This window comes from Gorilla gorilla, chromosome 4 (genome assembly GCF_029281585.2).
Source record: "Gorilla gorilla gorilla isolate KB3781 chromosome 4, NHGRI_mGorGor1-v2.1_pri, whole genome shotgun sequence".
Lineage (NCBI taxonomy): Eukaryota > Metazoa > Chordata > Mammalia > Primates > Hominidae > Gorilla > Gorilla gorilla.
The window spans coordinates 100952113-100974212 of NC_073228.2; the positions used below are offsets into that span (position 1 = coordinate 100952113).

The 22100-nt window shown below is 41.8% G+C and overlaps 1 protein-coding gene across 11 annotated transcripts in view; it reads right to left on the reverse strand.

Annotated features, from left to right (window-relative positions):
* Positions 1-20864, reverse strand: part of ERAP1 (endoplasmic reticulum aminopeptidase 1) — a 51635-nt gene extending 30771 nt beyond the window's left edge. For 3 of the 11 annotated variants that reach the window (XM_055387186.1, XM_031011715.2, XM_055387183.2), the window contains exons 1-8: positions 17589-20864; positions 13131-13671; positions 10591-10729; positions 6899-7033; positions 4770-4890; positions 3539-3693; positions 3135-3248; positions 1793-1924 (exon numbers count right to left, since the gene is read on the reverse strand). In XM_055387186.1, coding sequence (XP_055243161.1) covers positions 1793-1924; positions 3135-3248; positions 3539-3693; positions 4770-4890; positions 6899-7033; positions 10591-10729; positions 13131-13654 — 1320 coding nt within the window. In that variant the 5' untranslated portion in view covers positions 13655-13671; positions 17589-20864. Of the gene's footprint in view, positions 1-1792; positions 1925-3134; positions 3249-3538; positions 3694-4769; positions 4891-6898; positions 7034-10590; positions 10730-13130; positions 13672-14550; positions 14666-17542 lie in introns of those variants that run through there. The other 8 variants (XM_063705883.1, XM_031011716.2, XM_055387184.2 and 5 more) reach the window with 5 other exon arrangements.
* Between the last annotated feature and the right edge of the window lie 1236 nt (positions 20865-22100).

Sequence of the window (22100 nt, forward strand, 5' to 3'; positions counted from 1 at the left end):
CATCAAAAAGTGGGCGAAGGACATGAACAGACACTTCTCAAAAGAAGACATTTATGCAGCCAAAAAACACATGAAAAAATGCTCATCATCACTGGCCATCAGAGAAATGCAAATCAAAACCACAATGAGATACCATCTCACACCAGTTAGAATGGCAATCATTAAAAAGTCTGGAAACAACAGGTGCTGGAGAGGATGTGGAGAAATTGGAACACTTTTATACTGTTGGTGGGACTGTAAACTAGTTCAACCCTTGTGGAAGTCAGTGTGGCAATTCCTCAGGGATCTAGAACTGGAAATACCATTTGACCCAGCCATCCCATTACTGGGTATATACCTAAAGGACTATAAATCATGCTGCTATAAAGACACATGCACACGTATGTTTATTGCGGCATTCACAATAGCAAAGACTTGGAACCAACCCAAATGTCCAACAATGATAGACTGGATTAAGAAAATGTGGCACATATACACCATGGAATACTATGCAGCCATAAAAAATGATGAGTTCATGTCCTTTGTAGGGACATGGATGAAATTGGAAATCATCATTCTCAGTAAACTATCGCAAGAACAAAAAACCAAACACCGCATATTCTCACTCATAGGTGGGAACTGAACAATGAGATCACATGGACACAGGAAGGGGAATATCACACTCTGGGGACTGTTGTGGGGTGGGGGGGAGCGGGGAGGGATAGCATCGGGAGATATACCTAATGCTAGATGACGAGTTAGTGGGTGCAGTGCACCAGCATGGCACATGTATACATATGTAACTAACCTGCAGAATGTGCACATGTACCCTAAAACTTAAAGTATAATAAAAAAAAATAAATAAATAAATAAATAAAAATAAAAATAAAATCCATGAAAAAAAAAAAAAGAGAAAGGGAACAAGAGTCTTCCCAGACACCCTGTATTCCTGGGTAAAGGGCTCTTTTCCCCTCCACTCCCAGTACCACGGATGGTGAGTCACAAACTCAAATGCCTCCAGTGGCACATGACAGGGCATATAAATAAGGGAAATAGTCCAAGGATAAGAAGAATGCTCTTTTACATTCTTTTTCCCCTGGACTTTCAATGGAAACATGCAAGCAAGAAAGACTTCTGTTTGCTACCGGTAAAACAACAGCCAAGCACAATGGTAACTGGCAACACATTCTCAGCCTCGGTGAGAAGACAATAGAACAGTTGGGAATGGTAGGGAAAGTGGAAAAGCAGAGACTTGATCTTACAAAGAGAGAACAACAACTTAGCTCCAGCTTATGCTGCAAAGGAAATACAGTGGCCAAATCCTCCTTTTTCTTCCCCAAGAGAAGCTAGAAATGGGGATTTTACATAAAATCTCCCAATCATTAAACTGTTGTCAACAATTCCCAACTCTGTTACTAAGCACACTGTGCAAGACAATTATTTGCGTCTCAACAATATTAACCATTGCTGAAGGCCTTGAAAAGTAAGCTACACGAGGGCAGGAATTTTTGTCTAGTACAAAATTGATCCTCAATCAATACCTATTTGTTGAATGATGAATAAAAGCAGAGTTTCTGTAAGCCATGAATTTTCAACCCAAGAAAGAATATATGAAGAATTTCCCATAAAATAATCTTTAGGGTTATGAGCCAAACTGCAAGTTAGTCCTAAAAGAGTTAACTCCAGCCAGCACGTGTCAAGAGAGAAGGCATTCAATCTGGGTTTAACCCCACAACCTTGCCTATAACTTCTCCACCCCAGTATGTATAACTTTAGTATCTAAACTGTATCCTTATACTCAATCTACTTTTACCTTATCATAAGAAACATCATCAAACATCTCCCGGATCTGAGCAGGATTCTCCACAGGTGTAGACACAGGGTGTGAGGAATTTAAAGCATCTACCTCCATTGCATCAAAACATTTGCCAAAGAAATAATCTCCCTATTGAGACAGAAAAAAGAAAACATCACCTATGATTTACATTTAGATAAAAAATGTCAAAGGTGGGACATTTTATCTGAGGCAAGAAGTCCATACTTCACATTTTGGGGGCAACCTATTCCATATTTGCTAATATTTATGAAACAAAATAGAATTAATATATTCTAAAAGCTACCCAAAAAACAATGATTTTAGTTAAACATTATAGATTTTGTTCATCTTAAATCCTTTAGAATAAAGAAAATTTCGTATTAATCTAAAAACGAAACGATTATGCCTATAGCCAAACAGCAACACAAGAAATTAACTGTATAGTAATTTCAACATTTCCAATCATTGTCTGTACTGTTTTAGAGCAAAGATACTTACCTTTAAAAACATAATGAAAATAAATGGAGAACCTTAACCAGCTTTATTAGAGCACATTAGCTCAACAATATAATATGTATCCATAATCATTTTTATTACTAAAGATTATGTAGAAACATAAGAAAATATTTATGATTATAATGCAATATTGATATGTACTTTCTAATTATGTACACAGGCAGATGAAAATAGGCAGTAATAAATATTCAGAAATGTATATTTTAAATAATGTATACAGGCAGATGAAAATAGGAATAAATATTTACAAATGAAAAGAATCACTGGAGTAGGATAAAAAAAAATTTTACATAAAATAAGTTTAATTTTGCTATATGTGATTTTCTTAAGTTAAATGTGGTGATTTAAAAAATAAACTATATAGCAGTTCCAAAGCAATAAATTTGTGATCCAGAAGCCTAAGTTGTTATACAATCAAATGTGCAGTTACCTTAAGCATAACTCATTTGATTTGGCAATTAGGGTCCTATTCAGATATCAGTAATCTGTACCTAATAATTCTGCAATGAGCAACCTGAAGGTTGGGAAAATGAAATGGAACATTTAGGCTGCCATTATTTCTATTTCTTTGATATTAAGAAAGATAAAATTGGACAATTCACAAACAATCATAGATTCACAACTGAGTTTGTAAATAAGTCTTTGTGATATATCTTGAAAGTTCACTAGCATTTTTGCAACACGATTCATATCTAAACTGTCAAGGAAGTTATCAATGAAATATTTTTATAAGTTCTATAATCAAAGATTAGTAAATATTTTCCAGCAATATTGAACAAAACAAGAAATTAACCTCAAATGTGAAGGATGAATAACTACTTACAACTTTCAGTTCAGGATGGGTCACACTGACAGACACAAACTCCATAAATTTGGCAAATCCTTCATTTAGCCAAAGATCATTCCACCATTCCATAGTGACCAGGTTCCCAAACCACTAAAAGCACAACATAAGCCATAAACAAAGACACTCAGAAAGAAGTATATTTTAGATGTCTAATATAAGTTTATGAATGTTAACATATATTTACAGGACCAATATTTAATCAAGGTAAAAATAAAAAAAAGTTCAACATGCATTATAAGACATAAAAATGAATGCTTTGGAGAAACAATTTTTCCTATTAAAAAAAGACAAAGTAAAAATTATATAAATAGCCTTATATGTCCCATAAAAGCAATATAAATGTAGTTTATACTTTATTAAAAGTGTGAATGAGCTTATACCTGGTGGGCCAGTTCATGGGCCACAGTCATTGTGATGCCAAGCTTACTTGATGCAGAAGACTTTTCTGCATCAAACAACAGAGCAGATTCTCTATATGTTGTCAGTCCCCAGTTTTCCATAGCACCAGACTGAAAGTCGGGAATAGCAGCAAGATCTTGGGAAGGAAGTAATAAAATACATTACCAGTCTCTAAGCTACACATTCTCCCAAACACACTAATCTTCAGAATGGATAGGTGTTTGAACCAGCTGCCCATGCATAATCATGGAGCTCTAGACTGGAAGAACCTTTCACAATGGAGAAAAAGAGGCTTAGTGACTCAGCATCACTTTGCTATAAATGTGGCAAAGTCAGACTTGCATCTCAGGCCTTTTTTTTTTTTTTTTTTGGAAACAAGGTCTCACTCTGTCACCCATACTGGAGTGCATTTGCAGTGGTATAATTACACCTCACTGCAGCCTCAACCTCCCAAGCTCAGGTGATCCTCCCATCTCAGCCTCCCAAGTAGCTGGGACTACAGGTGTGCACCTCCACACTCAGCTAATATTTTTGTACTTTTGTGGAAACAGGGTTTTGCCATGTTGCCCAGGCTGGCCTCAAACTCCTGGGCTCAAGTAATCCACCTGCCTGGGCCTCCCAAAGTGCTGAGATTACAAGACATGAGCCACCGTGCCCGCCTTTTCAGGCCTCTTGACTCCACTTCTAACCTTCTGATGAGGAGTTTGGAAATTGAAAAACTAAACAATTACAATAATCCATTCTATTCTGGATGCCCAAGACCCACATATACCTAAAAAATCAAACATACAATAGTTTTAAGGGCTTGTGTAAGAAAGAAAATTCAGATTGTCTTACACTATATAAATTTATTCATTCAAAACAGTTTGTTGAGCATCCTCTGGGTTCCTGCCAAGCAGGTGCCAGTAAAGAAAAAATGTAGCCTCTTCCCTCTGCTGTCTGCCCACTAATAAAATCAGAAGGCAAAAGAGTCCCCATGCCATATGCTTCAAGAACTCTATGAAGATCTGCTTTCTTCACTATCACTAGAAGTTACTGTACTCATCAAGGGTGAGGAGATGCTCAGAAAGATCAACCGCAGGTTTGTCACTTGCTGGGGTTTTTGTGGCTTGAGGGGCTGCTGAGGCAACTACAGGGATGTGCCAATTATAATGACAAATCTATGACTGTGTTCATCAAATGTCATGTGTAATATCTGTGCAAAATCTCTACCTTGTTTGGGTAGGGGATATGGTATGCCGAAATAATCCTCATAAAATTCTAAAAGAGTCACCGCAGCATCCAGTGCATAATCTGCTTGATTTATCTTGTCTGGCACAGCATAAACAGAAACCTAAAGAGAAAGGCACAGAAAGGAATTCAAATATCTTAACTGGCTTCTCTCCCCACATTGTGTAGAAGACTGACATTAATGTCTTCATATTGTGGGATACGGTTGCCAATATTAAAGAAAATAATTGGGAATTCCATTTCTTGCATTAATACTGACTGTTCCTGATTAATCCCCCTTCTGAAAACAACAACAAATGCTGGATAACATATATAAAGTGTTCTTAAATGTGTTTATAAGATGGCAAATGAGAAAGAAAGATTTAGAGGCCAAAGTGAAATGACAGTTAGACCCTCTGATGTCAGGAGAGCACTGCAGCCAGCTTTAACCCTGCCGGCACTACCCCAACATAGCTGGACTTGAGCTTTGGTTCTTATGTCATTGAAGGATTCAGGAGTTAAGAGACCAAGTCCAGGGCCTGCCCAAAGTAGAAAGTCTAACAGGACATACAACCCCTGCATAAAGCTAGTACCCAAAGGCCAGGCCTTTAATGTAAAGGTAAACTAGAAATAACTACCCTTTCTCAAGGAAACTACAAGTAAAGTGATCCCTGGACCAGTAAGTACTCCCAGACACTCTGTAAGAGCAAATACAATTTCTCTCTGGAATAATCCACTTTAGACTCAGGCAACATAAGCTCACAGACATAATTCATAATACAAACAAGGAAACAAGATACCATAACCAAGAGCCAGCAGAAACAACCACAAAATCAGATACACAAAGAATTCAGATAAAACAATTACCAGACACAGATATATAATTGTATGCTTAATGTGTTTAAAGAAATGAAAGAATTAAAAATATTAATATAGATTAGACATTACTAAAATAATCATTTCTAAGAGATTCAGATAAGTGGCAAAACAATGGGCGGGTGTTTTTGCTGATAGTTTCACTGCTGAATTAAGAATGTTCCCTTCATCCGAGTCTCAAGCGTCACCTTCAAATCCCCAGGTAAGTAAAGATACCTCCACAAGAATAAGAAATCTCAGCACTAGAGGAACACAAAGCAATTCAGCAGGGAATCCCCATCTATTCAGGCCTCAGTGAAAACCAGCACAAACACATAAGGTATCTTCAAACAAAGCATCCCTTCCTCCCCTCAGAAAAACCTGTTTGCATTCTGAGCTACGGCACACAGTTGAATAGGTTGCCCACTATGCAACAGTACCCAAATGAGGAACAAGTGTGCCTTGAAACAAGATTTTTCTCTCCAGCATTCCAGTGTACCTGGCCCAAAGCCTTTGGCTATTCCAAGCAGGTTGCTCTATCTTCCTTACCATAGCCAGAAATCCCCTGCCAGATAGTAACATTTACTTCCAAACTGTAGAAAGCCATAACCAGAAGCAACCTTAGAGACCATTGCAGGATCTAGTCCAAGTTATACCTTCCAAAGAAGTAAATATTAAGTTTCAGAGGGAATAGGGCCAAGGTCAGAGAGTCAGTGAAGTGACTGCGGTGAAGCCAGGATCACGACTCAGGCCAGGCCACACTCTCTCCACGTTGTTGTTATTAGAACCTCACTATACAAATGAGCATCCGTGACAACAGGCTGGCCAACCATCCCAGTTTGCCTGAGATTGAGGAGGTTCCCAGGATGCAGGACTTCCAGGATTTTGGTATTTGGTTTTGTCTTTGTTTGTTTGTTTAGAGACATGGTTTTGCTCTGTTGCCCAGGCTGGAGTGCACAATCATACCTCATTGAAGCCTCAAACTCCTGGGCTCAAGGGATCCTCCCTAGTAGCTAGGACTAGTAGCGGGCACAAGGAACCATGCCTGGCTAATTTTTTTATTTTATTTTTTGCAGAGACAGGTTCTCACTATTTTGTCCAGGCTGGTCTCAAACCCCTGGCCTCAAGTGATTCTTCCACCTCAGCCTCCCAAAGTGTTGGGTTTATGTTGGGTTTACAGGCATGAGCCACTGCGCTCAGGCAGACTTCCAGTTTTAAAGCCAGTTCCAAGCAAACCAGAACAAGCTGGTCACCATATGTGACAGTCATAGGCTCACCTTGACTCCACTCTTGGTTATCTTGCTGACAGACTCAAAATCTGAAATAATGAAGGCCACCAGATAGGTGCTCATCTTCACAGTGACATCAAAATGGTCTTCTATGAGTCCTTCAGCAACAGTCACAGATTTCACCTAAAATCAGAATAATTCAAATTATCAAGTAATCCAATTATCCAATACAGTGAACATGATAAATTTCCTAATTATCAGACATAATATTAAAAGTGTATCAATCCCAGCACTTCGGGAGTCCGAGGTAGGCAGATTGCTTGAGCTCAGGAGTTTGCGACCAGCCTAAGCAACATGGTGAAACCCTATCTCTACAAAAAAAAAAATACAAAAATTAGTCCTGCTGGTGGTGCGTGCCTGTAGTCATAGCTACTGGGGAGGCTGAGGTGGAAGGATGGCTTTAGCCTGGGAGGTGGAGGTTGCAGTGAGCCAAGATTAAGCCACTGCACTCCTGCCTGGATGACAGAGCCAGACCCTGTCTAATGACGCTTCTATAGTTACTTTAAAAGTTATCTTTCCAATATCTAATTATAATTTAGATATTAACGTCAAACAGTTCTACTCAATTTCTTTTTTATTGAGATATAATTCATATACCATAAAACTTACCATTTTAAAGTTTACAATACACTGTAAATCCACATTTGGCATATGTGGATTGATAACACGGATGAGACAAAGCAAAACTGAGATTGTGAGTTTTGCCAAGATGTGGCTGATCCACTTGTTCTTAAATACAGGTTTGAGAATTATCTGGCAATGCAATGTCGAGCTGTTGAGCATATATGCAACGGGGAAAATACATAACCCTGTAGTACCTAAAAGAGCTTCTGTTCTTCTGTATAATCGAAAGTAACCTGGGCTGGACGCAGTGGCTCACACCTGTAATCCCAGCACTCTGGGAGGCTGAGGCGGGTGGATCACGAGGTAAGGAGATCCAGACCATCCTGGCTAACACGGTGGAACCCCATCTCTACTAAAAATATGAAAAATTAGCCGGGCCTGTAGTCCCAGCTACTTGGGAGGCTGAGGCAGGAGAATGACATGAACCCGGGAGGCAGAGCTTGCAGTGAGCCGAGATCATGCCACTGCACTCCAGCCTGGATGACAGAGCAAGACTCCGTCTCAAAAAAAAAAAAAAAAAAAAGATTTGCTTCATTTGCTTCATTGGAATCACCTTTTTAAGTGCAATCAGAGAGTAAGGGTGGGGTATGGTTGATGGAGGTACAGTCTTAGAGGTCTGCCCCTAAAGAAGAAAGTCTAACACCTCAGCAATAAAAAGCACGGAGATGGAAAAAGAACCAGCCAGAATTAGCCGGGTGAAACCATGGTCACGGGCATTTTTCCTGTAATCCGGTACTCACCTCTATTGCTCTGACCTCATCTTTTTTTGTTTGTTTTGAGAGATAGGGTCTTGCTATGTTGCCCTGGCTGGTCTTGGACTCCTGACCTCAAGAAATCCTCTTCTTCTGCCTCCCAAAGTGTTAGGATTACAACCATAAGCCACCTCACCTGGCCCTCATCCTTCTTAATACCCATCAGCCACCAACTTCTGGTCACTATTTGGTCATTCAAACCAACTCTGCTACCGAGCCTAAGATTACTCATAAAGGATCCCAAATCATCTTTTCTTTTTAAATGCATTCTGCTTCTGCCTACCTACAACAAAAACTTTTCTTTTTTTTTTTGAGATGGAGTCTCACTCTGTCACCCAGGCTAGAATGCAATGGCACAATCTTGGCTCACTGCAACCTCCACCTCCCAAGTTCAAGCGACTCTCCTGCCTCAGCCCCCCAAGTAGCTAAGATTACAGACATGTGCCACCACGCCCAGCTAATTTTGTATTTTTAGTAGAGACAGGGTTTTACTATGTTGGCCAGGCTGGTCTTGAACTCCTGACCTCAGGTGATCCACCTGCCTCAGCCTCCCAAAGTGCCGAGATTACAGTCATGAGCCACCACACCTGGCCAAAAATTTCCATTCTCGAGTTGTGTTAATTATTAGGAAAATAACCTGATTAAATTAATTCAAATTTAAATGTGATTAATTTCTGCCCCATACCCAAAACCTTCAATGTTCCAATGGTATATATTTTGTTTTTCTGGTCTCCAAAAAGATCTTTTGAGACCCCGTTGTTCTCCCCTCAGCTCAATATCTGCAGCCTGAGGTCAGGCTACTCGTATTAGATTTCTATTAATGAGAGGTATTCCCGTCCAAAGGGACAACATTGCATTAGAAGTTTTCCTATCCTCAAAAAAAAAAAAAAAAAAGAAGTTTTCCTATCTTCGCTAAGTGGATCCTGGATATCCATGGATTTAGACTGTAGCATCTTTGTGGAGCTTCCAAAGCTCCAGGCCTTCCTTCTGAAAGCCTACAAATTTCTCCACTAATCCTGTTTGGTCCTTCAGTCTCTCTCCTGTCTCCTTCCTATCCCTGATCCTTTCTTTATTCTCCTAGAACTTTGATTCACCAATTAAAGAACTCACTTCTGTCCCAGGGAGTAATACCACAATACTGGGGGAGAGGACTATATTTTGAAAAAGCACATCATGTATCTTAAATTTATATTAGGAAAATAGCATAATTGTTTCTTGTCTTTTCATATACAAGGGTGGGAGTGGGGACAGAAGTTCTTGGCTGGTAGGAATTTGCAGAAGAGTGATTTTTACAGAAGATAGCCCTCTGGCGTGGGGTGGGAGATCCGAATCTTGTTTGAGGAAGGCATCCTTATGGTATGAAGGCAGGTAGGTATAGAGTTTTAAGGTTGAGAAGCACCACACTAGAGGTTGGTCTGTGGCTCTCGGTATCTCTCCATGTTATGATATTGCTTCCCCGGTCAGCACAGGGACAAAGCTGTTCTTCCCTCAGGACTCTAGGCAAAGCCTATTCTACTCTGACTCTCAGCCCCAGTGAGTTTCTCTGAACAAAGGATGTGCTTCCAGGAGGTGTTATATACCAGCTGCAGAATGACGGCCCAGCTGATGCTTTTCTAAACTACCAGAATCAAAGGATGATGGCACTTACTGAACAGTTTTATTCATTTGGCATGGTCATCTTCTAGTCACTTTTAAAAATCAGAGGGAATGCTGTCCACATCCGCATTGAGATTGGGGAATAATAGTTTCCCTCTGGAAGCTAAGCTATCTATCATGACTTACCTTCAGCACCATAATATTTGGAAAATATTACTTTTATTCTCTTTTTCTGTCTGCCCAATTTTGTACATTCAGTTACAAATTATATAATGAATATTACTATATAGTATATGTAACTTAGAGAAAATAACTGTATGCTAAAAATATGGCCTTATTGACAAAGCATTACCTTTAAAATCATTTTAAAAGATCATATGAGAAAATGAGGGTGAAAGTGCTTTGTGAAGGGCACTAATATTTAAACCTGCCCTGAATTTCTTATACCACTTCCCTCCTATCAGCATGTATAACCTGGAATGGCACTGTTACTGAAATCTTGCATTTTTAGGTGCAATTTTTACTTTGATTACATATAACTATGGCTTGAAACAAAAGCATAGGTTATAAATGAAAAGAAAAGTTAGTAACGATCTGCCAGGCAATAAAACAAAACAGGTGACCCAATGTTGACTGTCACTGGGCTAGTGCAAGTCACAGAGAATCAGTAGATTTTCCTATAGAAAATACACAGGAGTGCAGACTCACCAATGGCATATTGGAGATGGCTAGGTGCCTTGGCTCTCTTCTAATTTTGATTGAGAAACTTGCTTTGAAGGCAGGTTCATCAAAGCAGGGAAAGGCCATTCTAGCTGCAGTGGGTTCAAATTGTGTTGATGCTAGTAACCTAAAATTAAGGCAAGTGAAATAAAAATTGAGCATGAAGCACCAGGAACTCTAAAACAGGTGTTTGCTTTTTAATTCCTAAAGTTACTATAAGATTGATGGATTTTACTACTAAAAAATATTTCACCTGACAAAAGCTATCATAAACTAAGTTAAAAGACAAGTTACACTGGGCATGGTCATGGTGGCTCATGCCTGTAATCCTAACACATTTTTGGGAGGTTGAGGTGGGAGGATTACTTGAGCCCAGGAGTGTGAGACCTACCTGGGCAACATGGTAAAACCCCATCTCTACCAAAAATACAAAAATTAGCCAGGCATGGTGGTGCATGCCTGTAGTCCCAGCTACTTGGGAGGCAGAGGTGAGATGATGGTTTGAGCCCAGGAGGCAGAGGTTTCAGTGACCTGAGATTGCGCCATTGCACTCCAGCCTGGGCGACAGAACCAGACCCTGTCTCGGGAAAAAAAAAAAAAAAAAAAAAGTTAAAAAGAAAAAGTAAAAAACTGGGAAAATTCATTTAAGAAGTATGTGAGGAAGACTTAATAGCCTTAACAGATAGTGAGATCCTAAAAATGTGTAATCCTAAAAATGGCTCATAACTGTAATCTTGGCACTTTGAGAGGCCTAGGCAGGCGGATCACGAGGACAGGAGTTCGAGACCACCCTGGCCAACGTGGTGAAACCCCATCTCTACTAAAAAATACAAAAATTAGCTGGGCGTGGTGGTGCGCGTCTGTAATCCCAGCTACTCAGGAGGCTGAGGCAGGAGAATTGCTTGAACCCGGGAGGCGGAGGTTGCAGTGAGCAGAGTTCGCGCCACTGCACTCCAGCCTGGGTGACAGAGCAAGACTCCGTCTCGACAAAAAAAAAAAAAAAAAAAAATCCCCAACAACCAAGGGAATCTCAGGCAAAGTCAAAGGTCATTAACAGGCAATTCATAAAAGAAGAACCTACAAATCATTAACAAACATATCAAAAGCTGCTCAACTTCCTTAATCAAAGTTACATAAATTAAAAAGAGATCATTTATTTGGGGACCTTTTTTGCTCTAAAAAGACTGCCAATATACACTATTGGTGAGGGGTAAGAAAAAATGACAAGGTTTATCAAAAATTTATAGGCTCTTTGGCTTACCAATTTTACTTCTAGGCATTTATTCTAAAGAAATAATTTACAAAGATGCTCATCAAAGTGTTGTTGATACTGAAAAATTGGAAACAATTTCATTTCCATTCCCGAGGGATTAAAGATATTAATGTACAACTGTATTTTAATAAAATCATTAAAAAGATGTCTAGTAATAGTCATTTATATAAAACATCTTCCCAACATATTAAGTTAAAAAAATTCCTTGTAAAAGAGAAAATATAAGAATTCCATTTATATAAAATAATATATATGCATATCCAGAAAGAAGTCTGGCAGAATATTCCAGTGAAATAGAAGTAGTGGTTAGTTCAGGGGGCTATGAGTGAAATAAATTTTACTTTTTTACCTTGATAAAATAATATGGAATTTGAAAAATAAATTAGTATAATCTACCAACAAATAAAATTCCATTTTAAAACTGAGCATAAAATCTCCCCCAAATAAGTCTCCTCCTTAAAAACAGAACCAAAGCAAGGTGAGTAGAGATCTCTAAAAAAGTTTTAACTGAGATAAAAGTATTTCCTCTAATATGTTGCTAGTAGGATTTGCTGAAGTCCTAACCTGTAGTATCTGTGCATGTGACCTTATTTGGACATAGGGTCTTTACAAGTATCATGGAGTGAAGAAGAGGCCACCAGGCTGGGCCCTAATCTGGTATGTCTGGTTTCCTTATAAGAAGATGGAGACTGGGACATAGGAAAATAGAATGGCCATGCGACTAACAGAGGGAGAAACTAGAATGACGCAGGTGCTAGGCATGGAGTACCAGGGATCCACGGCCACCACTAGATGCTAGGAAGATGCAAGGAAGGATTCTACCCAGAGTCTGGAGGGAGCACGGGCCTGCTGACACCTTGATTTCAGACTTCTAGCCTCCAGACCTGAGAGAGAATACATTTTGTTGTTTATAGCCACCCAGTCTGTGGTACTTTGTTACAAGAGCCCTAGGAAACTAATGCACAGTTCAGGAAAATTAAACATGTTTATTATGTCTCAGAAATCGAACTAAATAAACAAATAGATATTTACTCTGATAGAGCTGGGGGAAAGAAAATTGGTTAAAATAGAATTTTAAAATGAGATTTAAAAAGCAAGGGAAAAAGCCATTTTTAACACTATAAAGAAGATGCAAAAGCAAAACTGAAGAAAAAGTTCAACAACAAAGGGAATTTTAAAAGACAATCAATCTGAAATAATGAATTTAGCGTGGGCAGCACTTGCAGTTTAAAAGAAAAAGAGAAAAAAAAAATACCTCAGTTCCCCTTCCTTGGTTCTGTAGGTGCTTTTGTAAAATCCGTGGAAAGTCTCCGAAAGATTGCCAGCATAGTGAATGACAACTGTGTATGGGAGCCCAACAAGGAGGGGCTCGGGAGCCAGCAGTGCAATTTGCTCCTGAGGGGGGTGTTCCAGGACCTGCAGGGGTTCTTCTGATAGCCTCTCTCCAGCTCCCTTCCTGAGGGTGGCCCTAAATATCTGCAGGTGGTGACTATGCAGGATGATGGTGCTGGTGGGCTGACTGGCTGTGATTTCTACTTTCGTGGTTCCCCAGAAGGTCAGCGTGGTAAGGTTTGCATGGATCAAGAGATCATAATGAACTGGGATGACGTACTCAGGAAGTCGTATTTTATTCCAAGGAAATGGCGTCCCACCACTACCTTTTGGAGATGCTTCAGTGCTCTGACACCATGAAGGAGTGGACACAGTTAAGAGAGCCAACAGTGAGGAAAGTAGAAATGACATGGTTGCAAGGGACCATTTGAGGGGCAGAAACACCATCTTCTTGCTCTACCTACCTAGCGGCACAAATGTACAAAAGCAAAAATATATGTCATTAAAATGTTATTGACACAGCATAATTTCAGAATGTATCCACCCAGCATTCACAGAAATAGGCATAAACTTCCAAAAGTACTAGGTCTTTTCCTGAAAGTAAAAGGACCTTCCCCTATGTTATGGTTTCATATAAGAAAGATGTTTACAGTTAGCAACAATCATTAACACGTACTAGAAAGCATCACTTGGTGTTCAAAGTTTAAATTAACTCTACCTGTCAGGGTTCTTGGTTGAAAGCAACCAAACAAGCTCTGGCTGATGTAGGCAGAAAAGGAATCATTAGGGGATCCTGAGTGGCTCACTAAACGGGTCACAGAGTTGCAGGACATTTGGGAAACCAGGCTCATGAAACAAGCAAAACCAGAACCATATCAGAGGAACATCTGATCAAGCTACCACTCCCCACTGACACTGGACCTTGGAGAAAGCCACTGTAGTACCCTGGAAATCAAATGCTGACACAGCGGCAGCCACCACTAGAATGAGGTCTCCACTTCCCCTGTAAGTATATGTAACGGTAACCTTTAATAACGTCAGTGTCTTCCTCAAATTGTCATGCCAAAAGTTAATTACCTATTTATTTAGCCAGGAAGAGCTTAAAGAGCTTAATTTTCCCAGTAGTTTGTGGCAAACGTATCAATCACCTGGATTGATTTTAAAGACATAAAAGCAATGTGAATTTTAGGCCAGGCATGGTGGCTCATGCCTGTAATCCCAGCACTTTGGGAGGATGAGGTGGGCAGATCACAAGGTCAACAGATCGAGACCATCCTGGCCAACATGGCGAAATCCCGTCTCTACTAAAAATACAAAAATTAGCTGGGTGTGGTGGTGCGCACCTGTAGTCCTAATTACTTGGGAGGCTGAGGCAGGAGAATCGCTTGAACCTGGGAGGCAGAGTTGCAGTGAGCTGAGATTGCGCCACTGCACTCCAGCCTGGCAACAGAGCAAGACCCTGTCTTTAAAAAAAAAAAAAAAACGGCAATGTGAATTTTAAGGGAGATGGCAAACCATGCCCCAAGCATCAAACATAATTTTTTATTTCTTTTATACAAACGCACCTTTCTAATGGGTGTTTGCCAAGAGGGGCCCATACCAGGTGAATGCAAGTGACTGGCCCAAACTCCTCTTGTTCCAGTTGGGAAAAGTAGCAAGCTTACAATGTGGATCCCTCAAAGTGTTCACAGTACATGGAATTCTCCCTCTCTGAGATGTCAAGTTTCCTAACTCTGGCTGCATATTAATGTAACCTGGGAAGCTTTTAAAATTTTCAATGCCTGGGTCCTTATTGACAACAATTAAACTGGAACCTACGGTGATAAGATCGGGGTATGGTTTTACGGATTGTTTAATTTCTGGTTTTTGTTTTTTGTTTTTTTTTTTAAAAAAAAAACTGTCCAGAGATTTTACTGAGAAGCCAAGGTTGAAAAGCTCATCCTTGCCAAATCCTGGCTTTCCCCCTTCAACTCTATGTGATAGGATACTAATTCAAGGCAATGGCTGAAGTGCCTTCCCTAACCCCTCACTTCCTTGCTCCCTTCCCAAATGCACAGCTCAAGGGAATTCCCTTCTCCTCACCTCTGGAGCAATCTGGAGGCTAAACAGAAAGGATACCTACACATTAGAGAGAGTCTTGGAAATCTCATAATCCCAGTTCAAAAGGCACCACCCAGGTGAGACAGGAAGTGTGAACAGGGAGAACATTTTTTTGCCCTTGAAGTTGGGGAACTAGAGAGTAAATGGAACTTGTGTTTTGCTTTCCATATGGAATTACTGGCAGCAACAGCTTAATGAGCATCGCCCCTGCCCCAAGATGGGATCCAGAGGACTCTGTGAAGGTGGCAGGTTCAAGCATGTAAGGACTCTGAAAGTCCCCGAGACCTCTCCAACAGCCCCAGAGAAGATCTAGAAATTCCAACTCGTTATGAGCTGACAGAAAGACTGATGTGCTGCAGAAGGGGTTGGTACCGGGACCTTGGATCAGAGGCTTTGCAGGGTTTGGTCCATGAGGGGGCCAAAGAGAAACAGTTATGTCTCAACGAGGATGCAGTGCATGAGTGGGGCTTGGTAAAAACTCCATGTAGTGAATAAAGGGCTTCACTAATAAATTCTCTTATTAATCCCAAACTGTAGGCTACATCCAAGATTCTGTGATCATGTTCGTGTGTTTGGCTCTTCCCCTGAAAAATTAGCTCTTGTATGGCTTTGCTTCCAATAGTTAAGTGTTCCAATTTGAAACATGGCATTTCATGGTTCTGGCTGGTCTCCTAGGGTCTAGTTTTACTAACAATTTTCTGAAAGGGATGCAGTTAAAAAAAAAAGAAAGCTCTCAAAAACAGTAGTCTACTCAATATAATCAGCTCTTCCCAAGAGAAGTACAATTCTCTTTGAAGTTACACTCCACTAACACTTAAAGGAATAGAAGCCAAGGAGGAAAAAGAACTAATATTTACTAAGCTCCTCCAAAGTGCCAGGCACTTTACACATGCTCACTCTCTCGAATAGCCTATTAGTCTCATTCAAGGTGGGGTAACTGAAGCAAAGAAACATTCATGTAACTTTGCTAAGTTCACACAACTTGCTGGAATGCAATCTACATCTGTGTGAGTATAAACTCCCTGCTTTTTCAGCTTCACCAAGATCCCCCCCCCCCTTTTTTTTTTTTTTTTTTTTTTGAGACGGAGTCTCGCTCTGTCTCCCAGGCTGGAGTGCAGTGGCGCGATCTTGGCTCACTGCAACCTCTTCCTCCCTTCCTTTTATTGAGGCACTATAGTATATGAAATAGATCATCAAGAAGTAATTGAGGTTCTTCCAGAATTTCCTGAACAATGAAATTAACAAGCACTGTTGGTAAATAACAAAAATGCTGGATTAATTTGAAAAAAACAAAAGGACTAGAATGTTTCTATTCAGGCCGCACCTGAAAATGTGCTACTTATACTAATTTCAAATCCTCAGGCAAGAGACAACTGTGCCCAATTTTCAAGTTTTTTGTTTTGTTTTGTTTTGTTAATTGTTGACCACGTCCTGAGTTCAGAGCGAATCCTCTGGGTGTTTAATAGGAAACAGATAATTTCTTTCTGAACCTAGCCTACACAAAGAAATCCAAAAGCGTGAGGAAGTGTGTGCTCTTCCCCTTCCCCTCATGGAATTAACTTTGTAGGACCACCTGGCCAGTGAGGCACCCAGATAGGAAACTTTTAATTTGCGTCAACAGAGGTGCTTTATCTGAATAAAACCCAGCCAGAGCCAGAGCGAAGGGGAGAGAGAGAATTGCTGACCAGAAGAACAGGACAAGCAGGGAGGGAAGTGACCTTAACAACACACACGGCCCGCGCATCCCACCCCACCAGAGTCTTTAACCCAAAGCCTCTGGGTTTCTCTAGCAGCTATGGGCAGGTGCCCTCCTCAGCCCGAGCCAGCTGCCCGCCCCACCCCGCCTTTTGGCCTCGCGCGGGCGTCGGTGGCCTGCAGGACTGGCAGGCATCCAGGCGCCAGGCGGAGCGCTGAGGGAGGCTCCCGCTGGCGGAACAGCGGGGAGACCCGCGAAGCAGGCGCACCGGCCACGCGCCCGGAGGGACAGGGACAGGGACCGGCAGCGGTGGGCCCGCCGCCAACCCGCCGGGCACTCCGCGGACTCGGGCCTAGCCAGCGACTCCCCCCGCCCTTCCCGCGCCCTGTCTCGCGCCCCGTCGCCTTCCTCCCGCGCCCCGTCTCCCTCCTCCCGTGCCCCGTCTCCCTCCTCCCGTGCCCCAGGCCCTCAGCACCCCCCTCGGCGGGCGCAGGGAAGGGACGGGTGCCGCGCTCTTCTCCCGGCCCGCAGTCCCCTACCCGCGGCTCGAGCGCGCTGTTCTTGGGGTTCTGGGGCCGCGCTCACCCTTGCGCCGCCGCCGCCACCACTGCTGCCGGCCTAGCTGCCCCAGGACCGAAAGTGAAAGTGGAGCCCGGGGAGCGGCAGGCGGGCGCGGAGCGGCGCTTCGGCCCGAGCCCTAGCGGCAGGCGGGGAAGCCCCTGACTAAGGCGGGAGCTGGGGAAAGGGTAAACAGGAGTGGGCCGAGCGAGGTAGGCCGCAGCCCCCAGGAAGGGAATTGGTAAATGAGCGCTGCACGCCGGGGAAGCTGCGAGGTTGCGATGCGGCGGATCAGGCGTAGGAAGTGCACGCCTTTCTGAACGAGGATCCGTGTGTGTGTGTGTGTTGAGATGCTTTTTGTTTTTGTCTTTTTTTTTTTTTTCACTGTTTAGCGTTGCGAGGGTTAGGGGCATGCAGGAAAGGGCCGGTGCTCAAGTTGGGGACCGAAGCCAGGCAGGCGCTGACAAGTCCACCAAGCCTAGACGCGTTCGACGCCTATTGGACTCGCTGGGTGTCCGTCATCTCGCCACTGCCAGTGGGCTGAGAGCTCTTGGCCCGCCTCAGAAAGAAACACGAACCCAGTACTCTGTTGTGGCAAAGTGCCGCACCTTCTGGGGCTTCGGTAGAGAATGACTACAGTGGGAGATGCTGTAGAGGAGGAAGGTGGGTTAGAGGTGGCCCCCAGGACTTTCCTGCACTACCAAGGGCCACTGTACCCCAAGGATTAGCTGCTTCCCGCATCAACACGTTCCCTCTGATTTTTCAAAGTAAATGACCATTTCTTCACTCCCCTTAGAACAATTAAAGCTGAATAAAATGGCCAAAAAGACCATCTTTAAACAGTTGAGGCTAAATGAGGTAACAAGTCAAGAAAACACAAACATTAAAACACCAAATGCTACAAGTTTATTACCGAAAAGGGGTCCCGTTCCAGACCCCAAGAGAGGGTTCTTGGATTTTGCGCAAGGAAGAATTTGAGGGGAGTCCATGGAGTAAAGTGAAAGCAAGTAATTAAGAAACTAAAGGAATAAAAGAGTGGCTACTCATAGGCAGAGCACCCCCAAGGGCTGTTGGTTGTCCATTTTTAGGGTTATTTCTTGATTATATGCTAAACGGGGGAAATTATGCATGCCTCCCCTTTTTCGACCATATAGGGTAGCTTCCCGACGTTGCAATGGCATTTGTAAACTGTCATGGAGCTGGTGAGACTGTAGCAGTGACGACCAGAGGACACTCTCATTGCCATCCTGGTTTTGGTGGGTTTTGGCCAGCTTCCTTACTGCAGCCTGTTTTATCAGCAAGGTCTTTATGACCTGTATCTTGTGCCTACCTTCTATCTCATTCTGTGACTTAGAATGTCTAACCTCCTGGGAGTGTAGCCCAGTAGGTCTCAGCCTTATTTTACCCAGCTCCTATTCAAGATGGAGTTGCTCTGGTTCAAACGTCTCTGATAATTTGGTGAGTGGACCATGGTCCTAGTGGGAACAGGACCCTTTTCATGCGGTTCTCAGACTTTCTTCTCCCACTTCATTGGCCTTCTTCCCTTTGAGAACTGGGGATTCCAAGTCACTGCAACAGTATTTCTCTTTCTTTTTTCAATATTATGTTTCCTTTTTAAAAATATAATGTTTCATACTGCCTATTCTCTCTAGTCAAGGACATTTTATAATATAAAGATTAACACCCTGTTCCAAGACTCACCTACGGTGGGATCCAGGGAAGTTTTTTTCATTAAAATTCAACAAGAAATGAAGACTTTGAGATCTGGTAATTTCTGCATGTTCAGAATTTGACAGGAGGTATCAATGGATAGCGTCTAGCCTCCAAGACCTCCAGACATCTCGGAGTGCTCCCAGTTTACTCAAGATGAGACCTCTTTGTCCAGTAAATGTATGCATTTCTTTGCTTTTGTATTTATATTTTTGAATATGATGGTTTTCCTTTGGCTTCTAGTAAAGTTTTTTTGTTTTTGTTTTTGTTTTTTGTTTGTGTGTCTTTTTTAATACATATTGAAAGTCCAGCTGGCAGAACTGAATGCACCCAACAGGCTGGAGGTTAATACAGAAGACAGCTGAGGAGACAAACAGGGCAATGCCCTGAATGGATGTAGGCAGAAAGGAGCTGAAGTGTAGGCGAGGAGAGAGCTGACACCACCACCCGCTCCACGCCGTTTCCCCAAAAGCTCACCCTGACTCAGACTTTAGCCTGTCGCCCTGGCCGTGATTTCGTCTTTAGAGTTGAAGTGCACTACAAAGAGCGATAAGTTAGAGGATCTGGCAGCATTCACTTCTAGTTTCAAAGCCCTAGCAGGGATGTAGAGGACGCAGACCTTGGAGTAAGGACTTTAAGGAGTCCTAGTTCTAGAGCCTGTGAGATGAAAACAGCAAATTACCAAGCTTAGAAATGGTTAGAAGGAAGGGAACAGAGAGAAAGGGTACCTAGGTTTATTGATTCCCTACCAACTGTTAGTTATGTTAAATGCTAGGTATGCGTGCATGTGTGTGTTTATAATTTGATCTTTTCAGCAACCCTGTAATGTAGATATTATGCTTTATAGATGAGAAAAATGAGACAGGTCAGCAACTTGCTCAGAGTCAAAGAGAAAACACACACTACTTCTACTCACATTGCATTGGCCAGAACAAGGAGGGGTTGGTAAACACTAATATTGTGTACCATATAGTGTAGGAGGGCTGGTTGACCAGTTGAGCCCATCCATTGCAGAGGCTTCTCAGTGTCCTTAGTCTCAGAGGTGAGCCAGAGGAAAGAGGAGAATTTCAGGCCTAGGCCAATGAAATACATACCACTTTGAGCTATTACTGGTCTACTTAAAAAATATTGAATTCTAGATATTGTCAAGTGATGTTCAATTTTGCTGTAATTGATTGATTCAGTTCTGCTTTCATTAGCTTTTAGTCAATTAATGTCAGCGTTTGGCTTATTTCTTCTGTTTTGCTGCCAAAGCTGCTCCTATTTTAATCATATTACCACTCTCCTTTTTGATGTAAAATCTCATCCAGAATCATGGTGTAGAAAACAGACAAAAGCAGGCCTGCTCTTATTAAACAGGGCAGCTCCACCCAGTCAGCCTTGCCCACTGCTATCCGGCCCTTCCACACACATTGTGGTCCTTGAGACTCTTCCGTAGGCTCCCAGGGCCTTAGAACTTAATTTTTTAAAATGCCAATTTAAAAAAAAATAATAATGCCCCTCATTCTTGATATTCTTGATAAAGAGGATGACTTTTTTTCCCCCTCTGTGCCAAGTTGCAGAGCAGGCTTGCTTAACAACAGCAATACCATCTTATTAATAATCAGAAACAGGGAAGACGGTACAGATGCCATGTTAAAGACTGTTCCAAAACAGGCCACTGAGCTCATATCAAATAATGAAGTCCTCTGAAATGTGGCAGCTTGAAAGCATTTATATATAGTCTGTCTCATGGGATCCTCACATTGTACTTATGCAGGTGGCTAGTAGCTCCATTTTTCTAGAATGAGGAAACAGGATTAGAGATGTGAAGTGACCTACCAGGGGCCACCACATGGAAAAAGCCTGCTTTAAAGCGAAGCCAGTTCAAAGGACAGCAGGGCTGACAGAGACAGAGAATACCTCCACTAAAGCCCTCAACTCCAGCTGTCCTGAGCAAATCCTGTCCTTAGACCTTCCATTCAAGAGGACCGATGCTTTCCTTTTTGATTTAGCCAGTTGGAGTCAGTCTTCAGAGAGAGTCCTGTATTACCATACAACAGAGCACTATGGGAGGGAGCAATGTATGCCAGATTCTGTAGGAACAACTCAAGCAAGTTGAGTGACCACAGCTGCCCTTGAACTTCTAGAACTGTGGATCCTGAAGAACATTCTAGGTGCCACGAGGACTGATCACATGTTTCCCATTTTCCCTCCCTCAGGCCTTTATTTCACAAGATACTGCTGCCTAAGGTAACCTGAGCAGGTTTCCAGTTCTTGCAGCCTTACAGAACCCAGGGAATCCACCTGTCTCTGTCCTTCCTCAGTAGGTGACAGGCCCATCTAACTGCTCTCTAGCCAGTCTTCTCTATTCCTGTTGCTTTTACCTTTGCTCCTGTCAACAAGGAGGTAAGTCACCATGACATATTTCTTAAATTTGTATTTCTTTCATCACTAATGAGACTGAACATATGCACTGAACATATGTTAATTAGCCGTTTTTGCTTTGTGTTTTCTCTTTTGAGAATTATATGTTTACGTTTCTTGTCCATTTATCTACTGGAGAATCACAATTCAGTTATATAAAAATTATCTATGACACACAAGAGAAAGCAATGAAATTTCTTTAAAATGCAAAGTGTCATAGTCAGTAAAGCTCTACTGTTTCAAAGAAAACCCACAAATGTGTCTGGATAAATCATGTCAATTTCTTAAAAACCCAGATCTATAACCATTATGGTGAGTTGTTTGAAATATCAGAATTTACTAGATATTGTCAATATGAACAGATTAAAGCAAACCTTTGTTTAGGAGGCTTTATTTTATTTATGGCTCCCTCTGCCACAGCTA